Source organism: Brassica oleracea, chromosome C2 (genome assembly GCF_000695525.1).
Source record: "Brassica oleracea var. oleracea cultivar TO1000 chromosome C2, BOL, whole genome shotgun sequence".
NCBI lineage: Eukaryota > Viridiplantae > Streptophyta > Magnoliopsida > Brassicales > Brassicaceae > Brassica > Brassica oleracea.
In genome coordinates this window covers 4,332,609-4,349,272 of record NC_027749.1, presented here as the reverse complement: position 1 = coordinate 4,349,272, position 16,664 = coordinate 4,332,609, and the positions used below count along the sequence as shown (strand labels likewise).

General features: G+C 31.1%; 5 protein-coding genes across 6 annotated transcripts; 3 read left to right on the top strand and 2 right to left on the bottom strand.

Annotated features, from left to right (window-relative positions):
- The first annotated feature begins 3,131 nt into the window (after positions 1-3,131).
- Positions 3,132-5,346, top strand: LOC106324909. Of its 2 annotated transcripts, none has more exons than XM_013762914.1 (4): positions 3,132-3,276; positions 3,395-3,465; positions 4,078-4,922; positions 5,020-5,346. In XM_013762914.1, exons 1-3 carry the CDS (start codon positions 3,230-3,232, stop codon positions 4,878-4,880), a joined length of 921 nt encoding a protein of 306 aa, XP_013618368.1. In that variant the 5' UTR covers positions 3,132-3,229; the 3' UTR covers positions 4,881-4,922; positions 5,020-5,346. The 2 variants fall into 2 exon arrangements, with proteins under 2 accessions (XP_013618368.1, XP_013618369.1); XM_013762915.1 differs by having other exon boundaries at positions 5,005-5,346.
- Positions 5,347-7,060: 1,714 nt separating this feature from the next.
- On the top strand, positions 7,061-8,758 carry LOC106323209. Its single transcript, XM_013761363.1, has 2 exons — positions 7,061-8,499; positions 8,603-8,758. The coding sequence occupies exons 1-2, from the start codon at positions 7,468-7,470 to the stop codon at positions 8,756-8,758; spliced, it is 1,188 nt and encodes a 395-aa protein (XP_013616817.1). The 5' UTR covers positions 7,061-7,467.
- A 35-nt stretch (positions 8,759-8,793) lies between these two features.
- LOC106325829 lies at positions 8,794-9,449 on the top strand. Its single transcript, XM_013763881.1, has 2 exons — positions 8,794-9,009; positions 9,094-9,449. The coding sequence occupies exons 1-2, from the start codon at positions 8,922-8,924 to the stop codon at positions 9,447-9,449; spliced, it is 444 nt and encodes a 147-aa protein (XP_013619335.1). The 5' UTR covers positions 8,794-8,921.
- Positions 9,450-9,546: 97 nt separating this feature from the next.
- Positions 9,547-10,704, bottom strand: LOC106325828 (uncharacterized protein At4g04775-like). The gene is made up of 2 exons (XM_013763880.1): positions 10,451-10,704; positions 9,547-10,335 (listed from the first exon to the last, which is right to left on the bottom strand). Exons 1-2 carry the CDS (start codon positions 10,637-10,639, stop codon positions 10,081-10,083), a joined length of 444 nt encoding a protein of 147 aa, XP_013619334.1. The 5' UTR covers positions 10,640-10,704; the 3' UTR covers positions 9,547-10,080.
- Positions 10,705-12,131: 1,427 nt separating this feature from the next.
- LOC106325371 (heavy metal-associated isoprenylated plant protein 26-like) lies at positions 12,132-14,580 on the bottom strand. Its single transcript, XM_013763428.1, has 3 exons — positions 14,410-14,580; positions 13,856-13,931; positions 12,132-12,604 (listed from the first exon to the last, which is right to left on the bottom strand). Exons 1-3 carry the CDS (start codon positions 14,485-14,487, stop codon positions 12,309-12,311), a joined length of 450 nt encoding a protein of 149 aa, XP_013618882.1. The 5' UTR covers positions 14,488-14,580; the 3' UTR covers positions 12,132-12,308.
- Positions 14,581-16,664: the final 2,084 nt, after the last annotated feature.

Genomic DNA, 16,664 nt, shown 5'->3' with positions numbered 1-16,664 from the left:
TTCATTTATTAAAAATATCAAATAAATGAACAAAAACGTAAAAATGCTTCTACCATCAAATAAAATCATCAAATCTATAATTAAAATCAGAGCCTGAAATTTTGAAAATAAAAATATGAAACAAAACAGAAACATGAAAGAAAAGTTTTTCCACTCTTCCATATTTAGTGTTCATTAAAGTCATGTTTTTTCGATTGAACACGAAACTCTGTTTGTTTATAGATAAGAAGAAAGTTGTGAAAAAATTTCATTAATTATTTTTCATCAAATTTATCATCTTCATATTAATTTAGTGAATACTAAAATAAAACGAAAAGATAAAAAAAAAAACTTAGAAAATAAGATGTTTGAATTGCGATGTATTTCTACAAATTATATAAGGTTCTTTATTACTATAAAATTAAGGTAATAGTTATTAACACAAATTTAACTTATATCACAAATAGATTTTCATGTATTGTTATAAAATAGATACATATTTACATGTTTCTATTTTTAATCGGTTTTGTTCGGTTTATTCGGTTTAATCGGTTATATACCAAACCATATCCAAATCCTACGGTTTTTATAAAACTATATCCATTCGGTTTATATGGTATATACCAAAACCAAACCATATTGTCTATTTCGGTTCGGTTCGGTTCTGTTCGGTACGGTTCGGTTTTACCATATTGAACAGCCCTAGGTAAAGTTCACTGTAAAAAAATATGTTTTTAAAAAACTTCTGTAAATTCACATAAAATAATATAGATGAATTGAGTCCTTTACTAATGAGAAATTGATTGAAATCTCATTAATTGGATAGGATAGAGAAATTAGTTGAAATACTAAGTTGGTTATCATCACTGTTTTGAAACCCGACCCGGATCCGCGGTTGAACCGGTAAACCCGGTGACCCAGAAAAAATCCGGTTTGAATTTTGTGAAAACCCCAATATTTAGAAACCCGCAAAGCCCAGAACCCGATACCGGTTGAAACAATAAATAACTTTTACTTTTTTTTCAGTTTTTAATTATGTTTTTAGATTATGTTTTATATTCCAAGTTTCCAATTAAAAAGTTAGGTGCTAACAAAAAAAAGTTAGGTTTTCTCTTTTCAGTTTTATATTTGTGATTTTTAGATTTTGACGAAGATTTCACTATACCACCTGAAGAAAATGAAGTGAACGATGGTATAGAGAACCAAAATTAGTTGATGTGATATGGTGTTTGTTATTTCCGTTATTGACAATTTATTACAATGATCTTTTACTTTTCGTTTTCTTTGGATTTGAAGTTTAATGTAAATATTTATGAATTTTATGTCTTAATTTTTTTAGATGTCATAACTCTTACCTTCTTACAGAAAATTTTAAATAGTATAAACTATTTTTTGATATTTTGTATGTCAAATGAAAATAAAAATATAAAAACTAAAGTTAAGTATTTTCTAAATAATTTTAAACATAAAACATATACATATCCAAACTATTATTTTATGTTTTAAAAAATATTTAGAAAATATTAAACTTTAATTTCTATATTTTTATTTTCATAGCTAATATATTATTATATAATAAAATTTATTTATTTATTAACTCGTGGTTCACCCGCGGTTGATCTAATGACCCAGCGATCAGGTAACTCGTCTGGTTCAGTGTCCGGGTCGGGTTTAAAAACATTGGTTATCATCTTTCAAAAATATATTAACATTTGAATTTATGGTTTATCACTTTATTGATTATTGTTTAGTGTTTTGTATTTAGGAGGTGGAATTAGATTTATAAGCTTATGTAAATAATTTTTAAACATTTATAAATTATTTAGAATAGTTAATTTTATATTTTCCGTAATAATACAAATACCACATTCATAGTATCACTTTTCATGTTTACACTAACCACTTGTATTCTTACTTTTAATGAAGGATAAAAGACACTTATACCCTTATGGTTAACTAATCTAGACTTATGGTTTAGAGTTGAGGGGTGAAGTAGGTTTTTGGAATATGGAATTTAGAATTTTAATAAATATATAAATAAATACTTAAAAAAATATAAAAAAATAAAAAAAAATTTAACAAATAGTTTCAAACATAATTTTCGATTTTCAAAAAGAAATTTTGAAAAAAAAGTCAAAAAATCAATTCAAAAATAAAAAAAAAATATAAAAAATTAGAATTTGAAAAAGTATAATTCAAAAACGTTTATGTTTTATTTATTTTTTATTATTTATTATTTATTATTTATTTATTAAAATAATTAATTATTATATATATAGAAAACAAGGATATAAGAGTCTTTTGCCACTTAACGAAGAAAATATTTTTGAAAATATCTCTTTAGTGGTAGTAAAGATGAAAAGTGGTATCGTGAAAGTGGTAAACATGAAATTTTTCCTAAACTTAAAGTATTTATAAAAATAATTATCATTTAAAAGTAAATTAAGAAAATAGACAAAATTTGAGGTAAGATTAGAATTCTTCCAAATAGATAAAATATATTAACATTTGGATTAAGAATTTTTGGTTAAGGTTTAATATTCAGGAAGTGAAGTTAGGATTATAATCTTCTATAAATAAATGATTTAAAATGGTCAGTTTAATCTTATCTCATTGCTACTTATGAAAATAGTCTCTTCAAAAATAAATTTTGAAATGATATTAAGTTTTACGTTAAATTAGAATTTCTCCATTATTAATGTTTCTAAGGTGCTTAGTTCGAACTTTAAGATGAGAAATTGCTACAAATAATACATTCATATTACTACTTTTCATGTTTACACTAAACACTGTTACCATTATTTTTAATGAAGGTAAAAGATACTTATATCTTAGGGTTACTTAGGGTTTAAAGTTGAGGGAGTGGGGTAGAGTTTTAAGAATGTGAAATTTAGGATTCTAATAAATATATAAATAAATGTTTAAAATATATAATTTTTTTAAAAAAAAATAGTTTCAAATATAATTTTCGATTTTCAAAAAAGAATTTTGAAAAAAAAGAAAAAAAGAAAATTTCCAAAAAATAAATTCAAAAAAAAATTATAAAAAAATTCGAATTTGAAAAAGTATAATTCGAAAACATAAAAAAAAAATTATTTATTTATTTAAATAATAGTTTACTATATAACAAGAGTATAAGAATTTTTTGACACGAACAAATTATTTTTGAAAATGGGGTAAATACCAAAAGTGGTAACACTGGACATAAAATTTCGTCTTTGATTGGCACTTTACTTTTGAACGAAATAAGATGTTCCTGCGAAGAGTCTCTCCTCTCTTCTCTATCATAGCCAAAAGGTTGGTTCTGCGGTGTATCAATTTCATCTGTAATTCCATAGAGCGACAACAATCTCCCTTTCAGTCAACACCCAAACGAGTTCGAAGCTAACATATTTTGTTGTTTATGCAAGTGTAGATCACAAAGTCGCTTCCTTTCGAGTCCGGCTAACTCTTCTCAAAACTGGACATTTCGCCACTACCTACAAGGTTTCATTCTTCGACTCTGTTCGTACCGCTTGACTTTTAAATATAGTAGTAGACAAGGTGTTTGTTGAAATGCCGCAGAGAGAGACAAAGACAGAGAGTTTTATTTGTTCACGGCTCTTTTAAAGTTGCGTTTTTTTTTGTTTGTTGGAAAAAATGATAAAAAAACTGGGATACACTGTTGGTAAGAAGCTAACACAAGTTAGTTATTATTAGAGCACGATTAACTCGAGGTTCTTAAGATCTTATCGGAAGTTAAAGAAACTGTTTCTTAATTTTTAACTAAAAAAGCTAAGAACTAGTTCTTAATAAGGACTTTAAGAACAGGTTCTTAGCTTTTTTAGTTAAAAATTAAGAAACAGTTTCATAATTTCCGCTAAAAACCCCATTCTAAAAACTCCGGGTTAATCATGGTCTTAGTCAGGACCTAACATGAACCGTTGCATAATCAAATCCATAAAGAAACTACAAACAAACAAACAAACAAACTTCCTTTGATATTTGATTACTTGTTTGTAATGTTTAAATCGATTGTGTATAGGTTAGTTTCAATACTCCTTTGTGTTGGTTATTAACTGGTTCTAGTCACAGTTTAGTTGTTTCATTCTCTTGCAGCTACTCGTTCATACGCAAGTGGAGGACGTAAAGACTACAATCTCTTTGGTAATGTCAAACCTGGCGATGCTGACTTCAGAAAAGCCTGGGAGAAAGATATGAAGAAGGATGGTGATGATGATGATACTCTATGGTCAGCAAGTGAAGAAGACGAAGCTAATGACAGTGGAAGAAACCGTTTAGAGAAAGAAGTTAAGAAAGCTAGGCAACAAGCTAAAGCCTCCTCAGATCTAATCGACGCAGACGACAGTGACGAGCTATACAGTGTTTGGTCCGGAAGCGACGAGGAGAAAACGTTATGGACCGGCGACGAAGGCGACGACGACGACGATATTCCGACAGAGCCACACCCAAACGAAGCATCTGACAAGTACTTGGACAAGTTGTTCGAGTTCGAGGAGAAGCCAAAGTACAGAACAATCTCAGAGCTGTTGAAATCCGAGAACGAGCCCGAGGAGCTTTCGCCTGGTAAGCAGGCGAGGAAGCTCGCCGTTGAGAACGCGCTGAAGAAGCTGAACAAAGGGCCTGACGGGCGTTACACTAACGTGTGGGAAGTGATGAGCGATGTCGACGTTCTGATTGGTGCGTTTGAGAATATTATCTCAGGGCCTGAGTATGAGGAGCTGAGGAAAGGTGGACCCAAGAGGTTGAACATGCAGTTTTTCAAGGATATACAAACAAAGATGAGAGATCCAAACTTCAAATTCACGCCTGAGATTAAGTTGAAGCCTAAGAGTAAACTGGTGCCTAGGAAGAAATGGCAGAAGGCTCAGTCTAGAAGAAGGAAAGCTCAGAAGCGGTAACAAGCTCATTGCCTGTTCAAGGAAACTAATAGATTTTAACAGGTAAACTCACTCTTATCATATTGACAGCTTAACTCTTAGTGATTCAAGTACCAAATCTATATCTGTAATTTGGTTGATTCAGAGTAAATCTTTGTAGGGTTAGAAGAATGCCAGCTTCAACATGAATGACTGTTTAATCTTCTGTAAAGAATCGGTACCGCGATTGAACAGCTTTACTTTGTGTGATTCTTGGGGAAACTTTATATTCCTTTCTACTAAAGAAAGAAGCTTTTGAACGAAAAGCTAAAGATGCGTTGGTCCCTATTGGACATTTTTGTTGGAATAATACAGCTTTTCTGGCATTTTGATCTTCAAAAGTTTTTTTTTTTTTTTTTTTTTTTGGTGTTTAAAAGTTGGAACTTGTAATGTTGACACTCTCTTGCCATTTGAAGCTTAACAAATCACAAGATGCTGATTTTGTGTCTCTTCCTAATATTCTTGTTTATTAATTTGTCCTAGTTTTTGATCTGCACGTCCACGCGGATGTTATATCAATATTTTTTATAGTTTTTGATAGTATATATTTTTGACATTTATTGGTATTAAATATTAATTTGATATATCATTTATTCAGAATTTTGTTTTGCCTATATGGAGTAATTTTATTTATTGTGTCAAGCCAACAATTGGATTAATTGCTTATATATACTCTCTCCGTTTCAGTATAAATGTCATTATAACATAACATTTTTATTTTAAAATAAGTGTCGTCTTAAAATTTCAATGCAAAACTTATTTATAAGATTTTCCTGTTTATTTTTTTATTGGTTGAAATATGGTTAGGTGTATAGTTAATTGTGTTTTTTATTTTGGAAATATACAAAATCACTTGTTTTCTTAATAGGTGTACATAAATTTAAAACGACAATTAAAATGAAACATATGAAATATTTGTCTTATTTAATTTACATTGGCATATAGTTATATAAAATTGCATGAACTAACATATGTAAGCAGCCATTTTTACATGGGATTGTAAAGCTTTAGTTATTAAATAACAAATAATGAGGAGTAGACTATAATATCATACATAATATTTTGATGATCAATTATTTCCATTTGCTAAAACAGGGAAAATATCCGAAAATAAGACTTTTTATATAATATAAGGATTTATATAATATCAGAAAATAAAATAACTCACGAGTCTATGTATACAAAGTTATTTTCATTTCCTATTTTCAGAATATACAAAGTATAAGGTTTAGAAAGTATATAATATACAAAGGGAAAATTTAATGGTTACCATTTTCATGGTACCAATTTTCATCTTTACCATCACTAAAGGAACATTTTCAAAAAAACTTTCTTCATTAATTGGCAAAAGACTCATATACCCTTATTCTTTATATATATAATAAATTATTTTTAAATAAAAAAATAGAAAATAATTTAATATAATATATTTTTTTTATGTTTTCGAATTAGACTTTTTCAAATTATATTTTTTTTATAATTTTTTTTTGATTTTTTTTTTGCAAAATTTCTTTTTGAATATCAAAATTTAGGTTTCAAACAATTTTTTAATTTTTTTAATTTTTAATTTTTTAATATTTTTCAAGTATTTATTTATATATTTATTAGAATCTTAAATTTCACATTTCAAAAACCATACATCACCCCTCAACTCTAAGCTCTAAGTTTAGATTAGTTAGTCATAGAGTTATAAGTGTTTTTTACCTTCAATTTTAGTGTAAACATAAAAAGTGGTAATATGAATGTGGTATTTGTGAGAATTTTTCATATACAAACTTTATCTATAACGTTTAGAAAAGGGGTCCAAGTTATTTTAATTTCCTATTAACGATTCTATTATTAATTAATATATATCATAGCGTTTTTAAATATTGTTTCTATTAGTTTTGGAATATTTTGATTTTTAATATAATATTAGATTTTCTTGTGGTAAGTAAGCGATTGTAATCTCTTAGGTTTTTAAGGTATAGCTATATTTTAGGAATTTGATAGTTATACATTAATCATGTCATAAATAGTAGAAACAATTTTAGGAAGTAAATAATATTGTTAGTGATCTAATCGTAGAAAAAATAAACGATTTTGATCTATTGTGTTCGTACCTAAACTATATAATAACATAGGGAAGACGAGCTATTTCCCCACGAGAAGTATCGCATAGCCCCATATGTCTCCCAAAACTATGCCTCGTTCTACATATCCCCGAGATTAAAGTTCGAAACCTATTACCCCATCAAAGTAACGATGAACACTTAAACCTACATGATATGAAAGATCGAAATCGCTAACCCCATAAAATTCAATTAGTCGGTTTACTGTATTGAATTAAAACCAAAAGCTTCATAAAACCCACAGTAAACCAATTGATGACCCGATTAAGACCCGATTACCTCTTCTAAACCAATAATTGGAAACCCAGAACCAGTTAACCCTTTAACCCGAGATCCATATACCCGAAAGATTTAATTTAACGATTGAAATCAGAAACCCTAATTCTCCGAATCGCAATTGAGAAGAGAATAAGGAAATTAAAGGCCGAGAACGAAGATCGAAGAAGAGACAGAGTTCGATGGCTTCAGTCGTTGATGTAGATGCTGGAGGTGGTGAAACCTTCGACGAAGAAGCAGAAGAAAGAGATCAGGTTGAAATCGAGCAACTGGTCGGAGAGTTCGTTGACGAGTCTTCAGTTCGACATGACCAGATTCCTGAGAGTGATGACGAGGAAGAGAAAGGCTTGAAGAAGAAGCCCACAGAGGTTACTCACATCAGACGCGGTGATGGGAGTTTGTACAAGAACCAGACATTCTTAAATGATGTTGCTTTCAAAGACTCGGTTCTTGACTATGCACTCAAGACAGGCCGAAATATCCAGCAATACAGGTATGATAAAGAAAAAATAGGGTTCAAGTGTGTTGGTTCTAATGATGGAGAAGGTTGTGGATGGAAAATCTATGCATCAGTTCTTCCGAGTGATAATGTGTGGAAAGTTAGAGTATTTGTTGAGAACCATTCTTGTGTGCCTAATGGAGAGTGTTCAATGCTGAAAGTGCCACATATTGCTAGATTGTTTGTTGACAAAATCAGGGAAGAACCGGAGTATTATATGCCTATGAAGATTGAAGAAGTGGTTCAAGAGAAATGGAGGATCACGGTTTCGAGGCCTCAGTGCCAAGCTGCTAGAAATAAGGCGATGAAGTGGATTGAGTATGAGTATGATCATCAGTTTGCTCGTCTTCGAGATTACGCCGCTGAGTTGATTGGATCAAACAAAGACTCGACTGTGGTGATTGACACTTTGAGAAATAAGAAGGGACAAGATGAGTTCAATAGGTTTTATGTTTGCTTTGACAACATAAGAAGAACATGGAAGGAGACTTGTAGACCCTTGATTGGTCTGGATGGATGTTTTGTTAAACACAAGATCAAAGGTCAAGTGCTGGTTGCATTAGGAAGAGACGCAGATAATGCCATATATCCAGTGGCATGGGGAGTAGTTCAAGTGGAAAATACCGATAATTGGTTATGGTTTGTGAGAATGGTAAAGAAGGACTTAGGACTCAATGATGGCGAGGGATTTATTCTAATCTCTGATCGTCAAAAGGTAAATATGCTTGATTCTAGGATTTTTTTTTTAGTTAACATGTTTGATTTTCAGGTATATGATTAGTTAACATGGACTGATTCTCGGTTTTGATTTAATGCAGGGACTGATTAGTGCTGTCCAACAGGAGCTTCCTAAAATAGAGCATAGGATGTGCGTGAGACACATCTATGGAAATCTGAAGAAAAAGCATGGGAGTAAAAGCGACATGAAGCCTTACATATGGAGGTTAGCTTGGAGTTACAACAAAGCAGAGTAATCTTGATAGGATTTTTAATTATGATGTTGGTGTATACGATGATGTTCAGAAGACAAATCCAAAGTCATGGTGCAGAGCATTCTACAGGTTGGGGCCGTGTTGTGAAGATGTTGAAAATAACTCGACGGAGTCTTTCAACAACACTATTACGAAGGCTAGAGATATGCCATTTGTGCCTATGCTAGAGAGTATAAGAAGACTTGCCATGGCTCGCATTGCAAAGCGATCTGTTATCTCTCATTCTCACAAAGGTATGAAGTTATTATGTTTGTGTTTTCTAGTGAAAAATCGGCAATTTAACAGACTTTGTGATGATGTTTTGTTTGTATTTTCAGGGACGTGTACACCTTATGTGACAGATTTTCTTAAGGAAGAGAAGAAGGATGCTTCGCTTTGCAAAGTTACAAGAAGCACCAACGGAATGTATGAAGTTAACCTGATCACAACAGGGGCTCCAGACATTCATATTCCACCTGAGCCAGACCAACCGGGGAGGAAGAAGGTCACTAAGGCCGACAAAAAAAGGAAGAAAGGTGTGAACGAGTCTCCAACCAAGAAGCAACCAAAACATAAAAAACGGATTATGCATTGTGGAATATGTGGCCAACCTGATCACAATTCGAGGTTCCATACGAAAAATAAGGTTTGTTTTACTCCTACTCAAGTTGCTTCTCAAAGATGGATTCACTAATAACCTTCTTTAACTCGCAGACTTCTCAAGGTGCTCCTACTCAAGTTGCTTCTCAAGGTTCTTCTCAGGTTGCTTCTCCAGCTGCTTCTCAAGGTTCTTCTCAGGTTGCTTCTCCAGCTGGTGCTCATATCATTCATGGGTATGAAGATATGTGTTGATGGTCTCGAGTTGAGATGGTGTTTTGGTAGTGTTTTCTGACTCGGCTGGTGTGTTTTTTATGTCTCGACTTTTGTGTTGTCATGTGACTTAACTTTTGTGGTGTCTTGTGTCTTGTTCTTTGTGGTTTGAACTTGTCTAGCATGTGTTTTTTAACTCTTTTGTCGGCTTGGATGGTGGTCAAATTGTGTTTGTTTAACACTTTCTTTTGTTCAAACCAATGTTATTTAAAATTTTAAAGTGGCCAACTTGTGTTTGTTTATGTTATCTTTGCCTCTTTTCAATGAATATGACAACAAAACACAACGATCATAAAAGGTTAGGATAACATTGGATACCAATGAAACACAACAAGTACACAACAAGTTCATCCATTTTGTTCATACAAGATCGACCAAAAGCAATAATCTAACCACTTGAACATATTACTTAGCACTAAAAACCAACAACCTCAATCATTTTCTTCTCATCACATTCACCATTTTCTTATGCATAACTCCATGATTCCTAGCACACCCACACATCCAACAATACCTACTATCATCATTCTCTTCATGTTGCCTTTGCCTTCAGCTAACAACGCTTGTACCTTATCACATAGCTCCTTATCCACCTTCGTTTGTATCTCTCTCAACTCTTGCTCGAGTCTTGGGGTTTTGAATTCAAGAGTTTCAACCTCATTTATCAGTGCCTCATCAATCCACTTGAAGATGTGATTATCATTCTCAAGCTACCACATTTTTTCACCATATAACAAACAACAATACACCTTATAAGAATCGATTTCAGACAACACCATAGCTTATAAAAACTGATTTCAAAACAAATAACAAACAACAGCTCACCTTCTTTCTTGCAGCAGTAGCACAACGGTAGTACCTTCGGTACGGATTTTTGTCAGATTTGGACATGAGAGGAACAGTTTCATCACCACACCAACACTTCTTCGGAATTCCCATGACCACTCCACCCCAACGACGATAAGCGTTTCCTCCGGTCGATGCTCCTGAGGTATTCGACGAAGCCCCTGACATTTTCTTCTCTGTAGCTTCAATCTAGAGAAACAATTTTAGGGTTCTTGATTGAAATCGATTTTGGGGATTCTGTTTTCTCGGGTGTATTTAAGTTGGGTGAGCAATGTCGGGTCGAGTTAAGTTCGTTTGGTTGGGTTTTATTTCGTTTTGGTTTAGTTTTGTTCTGTTTATTATAAGACAACCCGGATTTTATATTAGGTTTACAGAAACCGTGAGAAAACCAATATTGGTGGGGTAATAGGTTTCGAACTTTAATCTTGGGGATATATAGAACGAGGCATAGTTTTGGGAGACATCTGGTGCTATGCGATACTTCTCGTGGAGAAATAGCTCGTCTTCCCAACTATATAATATTAAACTTCTTCATATTCAACGTATGTTTAACTCTGAGTACAATGATCAATTTGTGATGAATTAGAGTTAGTTTTCTGATAAGTTGAGTTTAGGTTTACAGACGTTTTTTCTTTGGTAAACTAATTTAATTGACCAAACAATTGAATTGGAGGAGAAAGAACAAACGAAGTAGTGGAGGAGTATTTAAAAAAATAATCGGTTACTTTTATTAGAATAATATAATAAATTATTGGACTGTGTAAAATGTATCGATTTAATTAAGGTATGTGATGGTCAAAAGAAAGTAATTAGATTGTCTATCGAACAGATTGGTTTAGCGATTTTATTAGTCTGCAAAATTAATGGACTAAGGAATGTGTAAAACTACTCCGTTTTGGCATGCCATTGTAATTATTGAAGAAATTTAGGATTAAATCAAATTTGTACTTCACTTTTAATAGATTATAGATTCTCATCAAAGTATTTCCTAAAGAAATTACTCAAGTAGACAAGTTCACCAACGTTGGCTGTTTAATTGGTCTATTATTTTCATATTATAAACTGTTTTGGCTAATTAAATTTATTATTGTTCAAAAATATTATTTAAATATAGTTTAACTAATCATAAAACATTTCAACTGATTATACATGACTAAATAGAGATAAAAAATACATGGCAATATGAACACAACTTGTAATTCGAAAAATATATATATATTTAAACGGGAATCCACTAAGCTCAGGGGTTATTAATTTGACTGCTTCGAATATCACTCAACTAAATATGTATAAATAAATAATGCTCGAATAGGATACTAAACCATGCAGACAAAATGTATCCGTGGTACAACTCACTCTCTCCGTTCTTGCACTTTTGGTGGTGGTTTAAGGTTAGATTCTTTTATACATTCCTGGAGGACCAACGCATTTTTTGGCTAACATTTGATGATAATGCCAAAACAATACTTTATAATCGAAAGAAATGCTTCAAAAGATCTAGCGACAAGTAATCATAGGTACAATCTTAATATCAAGGCCACAGTTTTTTTTTGAGTTTATGTTTGTGTTACCATGTTATATGGTAGACAGAGTTTGAGAAAGTCTGTTGGGAGTAAGATAGATTGTATAATCAACACCAACACTCCAAAACAGAAAAAAATAACCATAAATATTTTTGAATCATTTTTAGCTTGATTCCGTTCGAAAATTGTCTCTGTAGTATTACATAGCCTCTGCATTACCTTTACTATAATAGAATAGTACCAAAAGTAGATGTGTATAACAACACACAAACACAAAAAAAATACACGTAATATGTATCTTGTTCGCACAAACTTCACATGATGGAACAAGCGGCCTGGACGTTGTCGTCACTGAAGAGTGAAACGTAGTTCTCACCAGGTGTGTTTGCAGCTGGAAACGCTTGTGTGGGGTTGCGGATGTGGCCTGCGGGGGCACGTTTGTCGTACATGCCAGTGTCAAATGGGTAGTAGACCATATGCTGAGGTATGTAAGGCCAAAACTCTGCCTTCTTCCCTGTGCTCTTCACTCTCTTCAACACCTTGTTTGGGTCCACGTGACCGTTCACCGTTATCCGGCTCTGTTTCCGGTTTACCTCCACTGATTTCACGCCTGTACCCGTCGGTTCCAAACATAAAACAAAAAAAAAAGAAGTAATCATTGGTCTAAAATGATATGTATTCTGAACAAAAGCAAATATGAATAAACGTTTACAACATATGACTACATCATGATTTTAAAATATTGAAAGAAAAAACTTAATTGAATATATAACTTACAGCTAGTAGAATTATACGCAAATTATTTTACTTACTTTAAGATACTTAAGATATTAGAATTATCATGTTAAAAAATATATTTCTGGCTCTCTTTTTTTGAAGCATGTATTCCTGACTTTTTGAATCATAATCTTTTCAAAACAGAAGTTTTTGTAGTTTTTTTTCCAAGCAAATGATGAGTAATTATAAGTTATATTTGGGGAAGCTATGAAATTGTAATTTTAAGAGAAGCATCCTCTAGACATTATTTGTGAAGTGATTTCACACATGTCATCTCCACAATCATTTTCACTAAAAAATGTGACATGACATACTAGAATTGATGACATGGCATGTGGTTAAATGTGACATGGCAACTACATTTAATGTTAATTTCAATTTTTGGTAACTTTTGATAATATCATAATAACTCATAAATCATCATTAAAATAAATTTATTCAAATATGGCATTAAATAATATGATAATAGAAATATGCAATATTTTAAAAAATTTGAAATATTATTTAAGTATATTTTTATAATCATATAATTTTTATTATTAATTTTTTTAAAAAAAATTATACAATCTTTTTTCAAAAATTAAAATTTTAATCATAATATCAATTTATTTCTTTTTGATATCTACAAATTTTAGAAATTCTGTTTAGTTTTATATTTTGATAATTATCAAAAAAAGTTATATCAATTTTATTTTATTTTATACAAGTTAATTTAATATATCTTAACCAAAATAAATAAATAAAAATCTATCTAAATTATTCTTTTAAATATAACTTAAATACAATTTTAAATAAATTAAATTATTTATTTTATCTTAATTTTATGTTGAATTAAATTAGTAATTATATTAAAATATTGGTTTAAAATAATAAAATTTAAAACGTTAACAAAATTTTATTTTTAAATATAATTTAAATTTGAAATTTTATTGTTGCACATAGTACAAGAAAACACCTAGTAAAAATCTTTAAAAGAGAAATTAAAGCAGAGAGAATAAAGAAAATGGAAACAAAAAGAGAAAAGAAAAAAGAGAGATTGGCGCAAAGTTTTGATTCAAAGCCAGTGAGAGATGAGAAAGAGAACCTTTCATGCGACGAACCACGTTTCTAACTCTTCTTTCACAACCATCACAATCCATTTTCACCTTGATATCCACTGTCTACAAAAACCCATTCATTAACATTACTAAAATAAACATCCAAAATTATATAAGTAACACTTAACATCCATTCATTACCGTTGTTTTAATTTAATATTACTTTATTATTTTATTGCATCATGTATGTCATCTCTGATGTACCGATACATATAACACGACTAAGTTTCAGGAAGGAAAGTTTTATTTATTTATTTTGAATAAAGAAGGAAAGTGTTCATTGCTGGCTTTCGTGTGTACAATCGCATTTGTGTTAATATAATTCTGATGACAAAAAAAAAATACATATCTTTCATGCACACGAACGTGATCATGTTCTATAACATAACGCATGAATTTTATGCACACACAAAACGTACTAGCATAAAGTTTTGGAGTTAACCCAAATTGATTGGAATATATATGTACATAGATAATAGAGTATTGTTTTACATAAATAACCAAAAAGTCAAGAAGTAAAGATGATAAGAGAAGAACAAACCTGCAATGGTTTACGCTTGGTTTTGGCATTAGAGTATGTATAAGAACAGAAGCTAGAGATATAATCAAATGCACCCATTCCTTTCTTCGCCAAAATACTATGTATTAATATATAATCAAATGGGTATCAATATATATATTTCATGTGTTTGTATATGTGTATGAGTGTGCGTCTGTGTGTATATATATATTGGGACAGAAGAAGAAAGAGCTTGTCTTATAGAGAAGGAGAAGAGAGTAACGTGACATGCATTCAAGATTCCATGTTATATAGGCTTTCTTCGAAAATATTAGTGGTCTATTTTCATTTAAAAGAATGTAACTATTTCCCACGAGAATGTTGTAGAAGAAAAGGTGTATTAAGAACAGAAAGTGGTAAGGGAAATGAACAACAATAAATTAATAAAAAATTAATTTATAAGAAATGAATCTTCTCCTGAAACTCAGTTTTCAATTCGAAGTCGAAATTGATGAAACTGAAAGAGCAATATAATTAAGCTAAATAGCTATTTTGATATTATAAAAGTGTCACTTTCTTCTTTATTGTAGTGAGAAATGATGTGCTACAAAGCTCTTTTATTGGCCTTACTAAACAACGTTCCTTTTCTATTGGCATTTGCTTTGGTTTCGGTTCAAAGACCATGAATTGCCTAATATGATTCCCTCAACTCAGAAACCATTAAAGTGTAATGTTAAAAAAAAACCCATTAAACTTTATATACATACTATTATAAGATGTAAGCATGGGCATAAAAACCGAAAACCGAACCGCAACCGAACCGAAAAACCGAATCCGAAACCGAACCAAAGTTCAAAGATAACCGAACGGTTCTTATATTTCTATAACCGAAAAACCGAAACCGAACCGGAACCGAACCGAGAACCGAATGAGTACCCGAATATCCGAAATAAAATTTATATACCTAAAAATATTAATTATATTTAGTATTAAAAATACTAAAAATTCAAAACTCACTACTTATATACCGAACTATCCAAAAAATCAAAATACTTGAATATTTTTTTTTATCTAGAGTAATTTAAATTATCCAAATTATCCTAAAGAACCGAATTACCCGAATAGTTTTTATCCAAAATATTAAAATTTATCCGAATTATCCTATTTATATCCAAAAAAATCCCCAATAAATTATTTTTTACCCCGAATCATCCAAAATTAACCGAAAAAACCGGAACCGAACCGTAACTGAATTGAAACCACAAATTTATCGTATATTAGTCGGTTCTTATAATTGTTATCTGAACCGATCCGAAACCGAAAAGAACCGAACCGGACCCAAATCCGAACCGAATTTCACAGATAACCGAATGGTTTCTATATCTCTATAACCGAAAAACCAAAAACCAAAAACCGAAAGAACCGAGCCGGAACCGAACCGAACGTCCCGGACTATAAGATGCGTTAATCAAAACGAAAATGAACGATGACCTTTATTTATTGTTTGACTAAAATCATTGAACTATGCTAAAACTTTAGATGCTTTATGCCACAGTGTGATGTTGAGTTACAAATGATCTCTGACCTTCCCTTTTTCTATAATTGTGTATATTATAACATATGGTTCGTGAATGATGGTTGCGTGAGTTTTAGGTTGTTCTGATCATGAAACTATAAAATAAATATGTACATATATACATCGTACCATATGATATGAAGTGAATATAGTATTATGGTGATGATCAAATTGACATTAAATTTCAGTTAATATACGGAGAGTACATTATACGCTGACATGACGTTGAACCCATGCAGCCATGCTTATTTTTGTATAATTTATAAGTTAACTTTGTACTGAAGATTTAGAATCTTCCATCTATGTATACCTCTTTGTTTTCTTCCTTGAATGAATGCAATGAGAAAAATAATAATAAGTTAACTTTATACTGAAACATATCAGATAATTTTTAAATCGCTCGTAGAATCTAAGCGACTTGTGTTGGATAGTTCTTGATTTGACTATGTGGTCTTTACAGCTTTAAATCAACCGTTGATTTTTGTCATTAGCTATCAGAATCCAAATGAATTGTCACAATTTTGTTTTAGAATAACTGCAACTGGATAGTGTAGGATTTTTAAAGCAAAGCCCATAGTCCAGACCGTCAACTTATACTATACGAATTCGAACTATTGTATTTTTGGTTCGGATAATAATAATACTAAAATAAGATGGATGAACTTGCTTTTTTTTTTTTTTTTTTTTTTTTTTTTTTTTTTTTTTTGGGATACAGATGGAT